Source organism: Pristiophorus japonicus, chromosome 3, assembly GCF_044704955.1.
Source record: "Pristiophorus japonicus isolate sPriJap1 chromosome 3, sPriJap1.hap1, whole genome shotgun sequence".
Classification (NCBI taxonomy): Eukaryota; Metazoa; Chordata; class Chondrichthyes; family Pristiophoridae; genus Pristiophorus; species Pristiophorus japonicus.
In genome coordinates this window covers 317119550-317128967 of record NC_091979.1, presented here as the reverse complement: position 1 = coordinate 317128967, position 9418 = coordinate 317119550, and the positions used below count along the sequence as shown (strand labels likewise).

Genomic DNA, 9418 nt, shown 5'->3' with positions numbered 1-9418 from the left:
ATAGTGGTAGTGATCAGATTAACCTTCTTTGTCTCTGCCGGGGTGTTCCCTCCTGGATAAGGGGGAGGGGGCGTGAGGGTCGGGGGCTGTCCTGACAATAAGAATCTTTGTGGGATTATTTCTGTTTAGTCAGGCCTTCCGGGTTAACATTGGGGTCTCCCAGTTTAGAGCGAGTGATGGCTGCCACAACAGCTGATTGCTTTCCCAGTTTCCCCTGCAATTCTAGTATTTTTAATTCACACTGGGAGTGACCAATGCCCACCGGAGGGGGGCTTACAAGATACTCTCTGAGAACTCCTCTTGAGTTCCTCAGTTGTGAGGACAAGAGTTTAACCTTGGATTTTAAAGACTGGTTTTGCTCAAAGGCCTGCTGATGACGTTGTGAAGCCAGTCGGGCTTCCTCTCCTCATGTCGAAGGAAAGAACAGACATTAGCATATCGATCCTGCCAGTCCTGTCATTTTTTTTCAAGTGAAGTATTTTGTTCTAAGCGCTCGAGTTCTTTCGAGCGGACGGCACACAAGTGGGCCATATTGGGCTGTATATGACTAGCTTCTTTAAGCTTAATCTTCTTCTCATTCACTTGGGACGCTATCCCATCCCAGTGCTTGGAGTAACTACACCCCTCCTCTTGGACCACTCTAATAACCTCTTTGGCCCTCTGGACCCCGAATTTCTCGGAGAGACTGCTCATGAGTTTATGTCTACAATGAGCATCCGTGATTTGTTTTTTGGTTTCCGTGACGAAGCACACCCCCATACGGGGTTTCCTACCCAGTCGTTCCACCTGATACCCTTTATGACATTTTAGAGCAAGTCTGTCTCCAACTCGTTTCTCCACAATAACCTTTTTACAGTCCTGCCCCCGAAGCCAATTGGTTGGAAATAGCCAAGTTTAAGGCTATCTCTGGTCCCTTTAATAATCAGGATCAACGGTAAAACCAATCTGGTGGATACATTATATTTAATCAGAGTTTAAGACAGAATATAACATATTAGTTATAGAGCAAAAACATACAACCGTAACAGGTAGTTGATACCGATTCCGATCGGACAAAAGGCTGATACAAGTGAGCAGTACTCTGGCTTGCAGTCTCTTTCTCTCGTCTAGATCTTCCTTCGGTAAAGCATGGGATCTTTCTCGAAAAGTGTTCAATCAGCTAAATTTCTGTTTCGCCCTTCCCTCACACCATCTATACCATCATTCTTCAGGAAGCTACTTTTATTCTATTTTTAGGAGTGGGCCTGACCCTGGATATTGACAAGACCGTTTGACCTTTCGAGGTGCCCCTAAAAACTTACTATCCAATAAGCTTTCTAGTTCTTTGTCTCAATTCTTGTTTCAACAACCCGCCTTAAAGATGTCTTACAATTTTGGTCACATTTCACTATTTATATCTTATCGAAGTAGCTTTTCTGTGGAATTCCTTTGATACCTCTCTGTCTCTATTCTCCCAGGAACAATCACTACACAGCCTTATTCCTCTACTCTTTGAACTATGAAGCTGATGTGGAGTATTACAAAGATGCTCAACACAAGTCTGTTTTGGAGAAAAGATTTGTTTATTAAGTACTCGATCGAGAGAAAGACAGCTTCTGCACGAGTTCAGTAACTCGGTGATCCAAACTAACTGTTCTCCTCGAACAAGCGTCAGGTTACTATTTTTATAGTAACAGTCAAAATACATACAAAATTATGAAGTTCCGTGTGGAAGCTTTCCATTTGTTGTTTCCCTGCCGCATCACAAAGTTTCGCCTAACTTTATGATTGCAAATATTAATTAGTTAATACAATTATATTGACAGCAAGCTTCGTTACCTCCCCTGTGCGCCTTTTATCTGATAAGTTACGTGCTACATCATTCTCAGGTCTGCACCTCTTGGCTGATCTGCTCTCAACCAGTTGAGATTTTTCTCAATCCGCCTTTGTTTCCCGTAATCATTTATCACCTCATGTGACCTAACCTTGGCCCAACTGTCTGGGTTATACTGTGATAAGGTGATTTATCTTCCGAAGAGTTGGAGTTTTAACATTTTCCCTGTGTTTCGGAGCACGTATTTCTTTTGTTTCTGACAGCCTTTGTTTTTGGTTGTTAACGTTACTTAATTAGGTCCCCTTTGATTAATTAGGTTCCCTCTACTTCATTTTTTTTCTACAGAAGCAAAACCAGAAAACTGCTCACCCCAGAGTGTTACCTCTTTTACGACATAGCAACATGTTTACCGTAACTCTACAAACTTCCTTTCATTATCTACGCCAGCAGTTTTGTTCAGGTAACTTTAAACCCTACCCGTTGCATTATACATAAAATACATCAACAAGTATTTAAATTGCCTAGCATCAGGGAGATTGTAAATAGTACAAAAAACTATACCCTCCATTTCTAAGCATTTCTCTGATTCGAATAGATATTCCGTCTGCAGTTCAAAACAACGATTTAAACATAATATTCTTATCCGTTTTACACATTCGTGACAGTTTTATACATTTTTAGGAATCCCTGATTTCGAAAAAGTGCTGACAATCAGATGCCCCTCACAACCAACAGTAATACAATAACTCATTGATAGTCTATATGTTACAAGCAGTAATAGGTGTAATGTCTCTCTATCCTACGTGTAACTAGCAGTAATACTTTAACCCACTGATACTCACCCTGAAACCATACCCAGAATCCCCCTGCACTGCACCAGGTGAGGTCAGGCTCCCCAGTTGAAGCCACATTTAACAGGCCCCATCTCTCTCTCTATCTCCTTGGAATCTGATTTGGTCTCCGGTTCCGTGTGAAGGTGACAATTCTGAACTGGGAACCTCAGTCTGAGCTGATCTGTATTTGGACTTCACACGTCAAACCCGGCCGGCACAGACCCACCTGAACCAATCCGAGAGATTGCGCAAAGGGCAGTGAGCTCAGTGTTTGGGGCACTTCTCACAGGGAACATTGTCCTAAACTCAGCTCAGCACCAACATTTCTAAACCATTCCATGTGTTCGGTCTCAATAAAGGAGGGTTTTCATAGAATTATAGAAATGACTACACAGGAGGAGACCATTCGGCCTCGGAGCTCGCACTCTCTTCTGTAATCCCATTCCCCCCAGATCTTATAACATTCTTCCTTTTCAAATATTTATCACGTTCCCTTTAGGTTTTAGAATCCTTGGTTTCTGTTCCATAGTTCCCCATTCGCCCACCACTGGAAATAATCTTTCACTATTTACCCACAGTAAGGTCCCCAGGTTTCACTCACCCCTTTACTGGCTGCTCCTCTCTCAGTGTCACTCCCACTCACCACGTTGCTGCTGCTCCCGGCTCTGGGGGAAATACTGGAACCCACACCCACCCCATTCCCCAGTCTCCCTCTCCCCGAGCCCCCATTCCCCAGTCTCTCTCTCCCCGAGCCCCCATTCCCCAGTCTCTATCTCCCCGAGCCCCCATTCCCAAGTCTCCCAGTCCCCAATCCCCCATTCCCCAGTCTCCCTCTCCCAGAGCCCCCATTCCCCAGTCTCCCTCTCTCCCCGAGCCCCCATTCCCCAGTCTCTCTCTCCACGAGGCCCCATTCCCAAGTCTCCCTCTCCCCAAGCCCTCATTCCCCAGTCTCCCGCTCCCCGAGCCCCCATTCCCCAGTCTCTCTCTCCCCGAGGCCCCATTCCCAAGTCTCCCTCTCCCCAAGCCCTCATTCCCCAGTCTCTCTCTCCCCGAGCCCCCATTCCCAAGTCTCCCAGTCCCCAAGCCCCCATTCGCCAGTCTCCCGCTCCCTGAGCCCCCATTCCCCAGTCACCGTCTCCCTGAACCCCCATTCCCCAGTCTCCCTCTCCCCAAGCTCCCATTCCTCAGTCTCCCACTCTCCCCAAGCCCCCATTCCCCAGTCTCCCTCGCCCGGAGCCCCCATTCCCAGTCTCCCTCTTCCCAAGCCCCCATTCCCCAGTCTCTCCCTCTCTCCCCGAGCCCCCATTCCCCAGTCTCCCTCTCCCCCACCCCCCATTCCCCAGTCTCCCTCTCCACGAGCCCCCATTCCCCAGTCTCCCTCTCCCTGAGCCCCCATTCCCCAGTCTCTCTCTCCCCAAGCCCCCATTCCCAGTCTCCCTCTCTCCCCCAGCCCCCATTCCCAGTCTCCCTCTCCTCCGGCCACCATACATAGAATCATAGAATGGTTGCAGCACGGAAGACGACCATTTGGCCATCCAGCCCGTGCCGAATTAGACATATCTCATTTACATTAAACACCAAAAGACCCAACTGGAGATTTCTATCCAATCACCAAAAAGAAAATATCCCCAAACCCACTCAATGATAGATACGTTACCGATTACTATTAACACTGGCAGCAGCCAGTGACAATCAAACGAAATGAAGATGCAGAATCGTGGATTGCTTCTGAATGAACCCTCCTTGCGACACAGCAAGTCCAGATTCTAGTCCCAGTGAACTTCACTTCGGGACCAGCCTCAGGCTTGGGCTGGTGAGTTTGGGGATAATTCTCCTCGTTCAGCAGGGTTCGCTGGGCTGTAACCAGATGTCTCCTCTCCTCCTCTCCTCTTCCACACAACCGCACCGATCACAAGAGCAATCAGGGCGACGGCAGCAATCACAATTCCAACAATCAAACCCCTATTTGTTCCCTCTGGCGATCCTGGAGTCACTCGGAACGTCCCGTCCCAGTCTCGGGTCTTCCCTCCTGCTTGGCCGCTCTGCTCATACTGACAGGAATAGGTGGCTCCATCCGCGGGCTCGATCTGAGCCCATGTCGTGAGCTGGTAGGTGCCATCGTGGTTGGGCAGGATGCCCGTGGATTCCGTGTCCCTGATTGGCTCGCCATTTCTCAGGAGGGTCACTTGGATTTCGCGAGGGTAAAAACCTGTGAGGAGACAGGAGAGTTGGGGGGCTTTAATATTCGACGCCTTGTCCACAGAAGGAAACACTTGAGGAGCAACAGCTCCCAGTTCTCTCTCTCCAGCCTTCAGGTATTTCTTCAGCCACTCGATGCACTCCTGCTCCAGGTAACTTTTGTCCTGCTGCATTTCGGCCCTGTCCTGGTCCCACTTGTTCTTGGTGATCTCTCCCCACGGTACCGGGGTGACCCACACCAGGCGATCCTTGTCGAAGCTGATCAGGTCCTTCCCGTCCCAGCCGTACTGCCAGAAGCCGCTGGTGGTGCCGTCATCCCGCAGCTCACAGCCGCACAACCTCTGCAGCGTGTGGATCCCGCCGGTCTGGTTGGTGCGGGTTAAGACGGTCTGAATGTTGCCTTTCATCACCTGCTCCTTGCCCCGCAGGATCTGTGTGTAGCGCTCCCAGTACTCGGCGCCCTCGCTCTCCCTGATCCACCGCTGCCGCGGGGTGTACTGGCGGCTCACACTGTCATAGTAAATAAACTGCTGGTCATCCACATAACCCACATCGGTGAACTCAGCAATGCCCGGGAGCGGAGTGATAGCCGTGTGCATGTACCGTAGGGAGTGAGAGCCTGCACACACCTCTCCACACAGAAGGGCCAGCACGGTCAGTCCAAACATTGTTACTTCCCTCGACAGGCTGGAATGAGCGGTTTGCAGGCAATCCTTTTCCGAGAGACCGTCCGTGAGCTGCGCCCAATTCAGACCGTGTGATTCCTGTGCCCTGTGCCGATACTGTGTCTCTGGGACTGTCTCTCTGTGCCCTGTGCTGATACTGTGTCTCTGGGACTGTCTCTCTGTGCCCAGTGCTGATACTGTGTCTCTGGGACTGTCTCTCTGTGCCCAGTGCTGATACTGTGTCTCTGGGACTGTCTCTCTGTGCCCAGTGCTGATACTGTGTCTCTGGGACTGTCTCTCTGTGCCCAGTGCTGATACTGTGTCCCTGGGACTGTCTCTCTGTGCCCTGTGCTGATACTGTGTCTCTGGGACTGTCTCTCTGTGCCCTGTGCTGATACTGTGTCCCTGGGACTGTCTCTCTGTGCCCAGTGCTGATACTGTGTCCCTGGGACTGTCTCTCTGTGCCCTGTGCCGATACTGTGTCTCTGGGACTGTCTCTCTGTGCCCAGTGCTGATACTGTGTCTCTGGGACTGTCTCTGTGCCCTGTGCTGATACTGTGTCTCTGGGACTGTCTCTGTGCCCTGTGCTGATACTGTGTCTCTGAGACTGTCTCTCGGTGCCCTGTGCTGATACTGTGTCTCTGGGACTGTCTCTCTGTGCCCAGTGCTGATACTGTGTCCCTGGGACTGTCTCTCTGTGCCCTGTGCTGATACTGTGTCTCTGGGACTGTCTCTCTGTGCCCTGTGCTGATACTGTGTCTCTGGGACTGTCTCTCTGTGCCCTGTGCTGATACTGTGTCTCTGGGACTGTCTCTCTGTGCCCTGTGCTGATACTGTGTCTCTGGGACTGTCTCTCTGTGCCCTATGCTGATACTGTGTCTCCGGGACTGTCTTGGTGCCCTGTGCTGATACTGTGTCTCTGGGACTGTCTCTGTGCCCTGTGCTGATACTGTGTCTCTGGGACTGTCTCTCTGTGCCCTGTGCTGATACTGTGTCTCTGGGACTGTCTCGGTGCCCTGTGCTGATACTGTGTCTCTGGGACTGTCTCTGTGCCCTGTGCTGATACTGTGTCTCTGGGACTGTCTCTCTGTGCCCTGTGCTGATACTGTGTCTCTGGGACTGTCTCGGTGCCCTGTGCTGATACTGTGTCTCTGGGACTGTCTCTGTGCCCTGTGCTGTCTGTTCTTGCGCTTTGCCCAGTGCAGAGTGTTTTACACTCAGACTCCTCCGGTTCGATTGGTTCGAGGGTATATTTGTCTCCAATTACAATAAAAACAGGCTGTGAGTCAATAGGCTCCGGGAAGAAAAGACACGGGGAGAGTTTGTGTTGGTGCCGAAATAAACTTTCCAAACATTGAACTATCCAATCAGACAAATACTGCGAGCTGCATCATCAGTTGCCGGGTAGGTTAAAGATAATCCCCGCCTCTCCCGGTCCCGAGTTCTCCCACCACCATCCAAACCCAACTTCCCGACTCCCAACCCCCCGAAAGCTCTGCCCACCCCCGGCAGCTCGATCTCCTGAGGGGTTCAAGGGATCTGCTGCGAGGGGGCTGAAGGGATCTGCTGGGAGGGGGCTGAATGGATCTGTTCGGAGGGGGCTGAAGGGATCTGCTGGGAGGGGGCTGAAGGGATCGGCTGGGAGGGGGCTGAAGGGATCTGCAGGGAAGGGACTGAAAGGATCTGCTGGGAGGGGGCTGAAGGGAGTTGCTGTGGTGTGTGAGAGAAGGCCAGGGCTGGAGAGGCCCAGTGACCTTGTCTGGAGCCCAGGGATCAGTCCAGCTCTTCCAGGCCCCCACAGAATAAATTACACTCAACCTGGCCTCTTCTACCTCCCGCCTGGCCTCACCATGATCCCCCCTGACCCATTCCCCAGTCTCTCTCTCCCGAGCCCCCATTCCCCCTCTCCCCGAGCCCCCATTCCCCAGTCTCCATCTCCCCGAGGCCCCATTCCCCAGTCTTCCTCTCCCCGAGCCCCCATTCCCCAATCTCTTTCTCCCTGAGCCCCCATTCCCCAGTCTCCCTCTCCCCGAGCTCCCATTCCCCAGTCTCCCTCTCCCTGAGCCCCCATTCCCCAGTTTCCCTCTCCCCAAGCCTTCATTCCCCAGTCTCCCTCTCCCCGAGCCCCCATTCCCCAGTTTCCCTCTCCCCAAGCCCCCATTTCCCAGTCTCCCTCTCCCCGAGCCCCCATTCCCCAGTCTCCCTCTCCCCGAGCTCCCATTCCCCAGTCTCCCTCTCCCCAAGCCTCCATTCCCCATTCTCACTCTCCCCAAGCCCCCATTCCCCAGTCTCCCTCTCCCCGAGCCCCCATTCCCCAGTCTCCCTCTCCCCGAGCCCCCATTCCCCAGTCTCCCTCTCCCCGAGCCCCCATTCCCCAGTCTCCCATTCCCCGAGCCCTCTTTCCCCAGTGTTAAGGGATGATCTAATTGAGATGTTTGATATGATTAAAGGATTTGACCGGGTCGATCGAGAGAAACGATTTCCTCTGGTGGGGGAGGCCAGAACAAGGGGGCATGAAATAGAAATTTGAGCTCAGCCATTCAGGGGTGATGTCAGACAGCACCTCTTCACACAAAGGGTAGTGGAAATCTGGAACTCTCTCCCCCAATAAGCTGTCGAGGTTAGGCCAATTAAAAATGTCAAAACTGAGATGATAGAATTTTGTTAGACAAGGGTATTAAGGGTTAGAGAACCAGGGTGGGTAGATGGAGTTGTGATACAGTTCAGCCATGATAAATTAAATGGTGGAACATGTTCCTATGTTCCTACCTATGATCATACTAATGGATGATCGTGGATTTCTGCTGGCACTCATGAGCCAATTGTTCATTTGTTGTTGCCTCCGGGACCATTACGGGATTCCAATGGGTTTCCCCCGAACTGAGGGATGCCAGGCAGTGAGGCTGCAGGGAGGTGTTCCGGGCCCATGTGCACTGACCTGCTCATCTGTTCTGCTATTCTGACTTTACCAGCATTGCTATGTTGATTATATATGAGCTAAAAATGTAAGTTAGATACACATAAGATGGGCTTTGATTATTTTGTTCTCTTACAGCAACACACTGAATGATTGCTTGAAAGCAAAACTTGGCCAGCTTCAATGTCACTTCACGTGGGGCCCACAGAGAGACAGCATTGACTTGGACGACATGAAGTATAGATTACAAGATTTAATACAGGCTCGTGTGAAATATCAGGCCAGGTCTGACAACCACCTCGCATTTGTAAACTGTCAGCAAGGCAATTCAAAGGGGCAATTCAAAACTTAAAGGAAGCTGAAAAGATTCTGAGGGAGAACCATGAACATGAATTTGAAAGAAGAAGCATCATCACCTATGGAAACTATGCCTGGGTATATTATCACATGGGCCAACTGACAGAGGCCCAGTCCTACCTCGACAAGCTGGAGATGATCTGTAAATAATTTACTGATGGCTCTCAGTATACAGCACTGATACCTGAAGTATACGGGGAGAAGGGTTGGTCACTGTTGAATTCTCCTTGTCAATACTATGAAGAGGCAAAGGAATGTTTTGAGAAGACTCTGGAGGAAGATCCTGATGACACTGAATGGAACGTTGGCTATGCGACTGTTTTGTTCTGTCTGGAAGGGTTTTCTGGTACCCCAGAGAGTGGTGACTGCAGCCAATCAGTGAAGCAGTTGTGACGTGTGCTGGAACTTGATCCAGATGACTCTGTAGCCATGTTGGCTCTAAAACTACAAGAGTTCAATCAAAAGGTGGAAGAACACGAATTAGTTGAACAAGCATTGCAGAAGTCCCCTGATCTTCCATATGTAACTCGTTATGCAGCAAAATTTTACAGAAGAGAAGGAGATGTGGAAAAAGCTGTGGAGCTGTTGAAGAAAGCATTAAAAATTACTCCAAACTCTACCTTCATACACCACC

General features: G+C 50.6%; 1 protein-coding gene across 1 annotated transcript; it reads right to left on the bottom strand.

Moving 5' to 3' along the window:
- Positions 1 to 4117: 4117 nt before the first annotated feature.
- LOC139260373 (class I histocompatibility antigen, F10 alpha chain-like) lies at positions 4118 to 5587 on the bottom strand. Its single transcript, XM_070876921.1, has one exon. It carries the CDS (start codon positions 5511 to 5513, stop codon positions 4446 to 4448), a length of 1068 nt encoding a protein of 355 aa, XP_070733022.1. The 5' UTR covers positions 5514 to 5587; the 3' UTR covers positions 4118 to 4445.
- Between the last annotated feature and the right edge of the window lie 3831 nt (positions 5588 to 9418).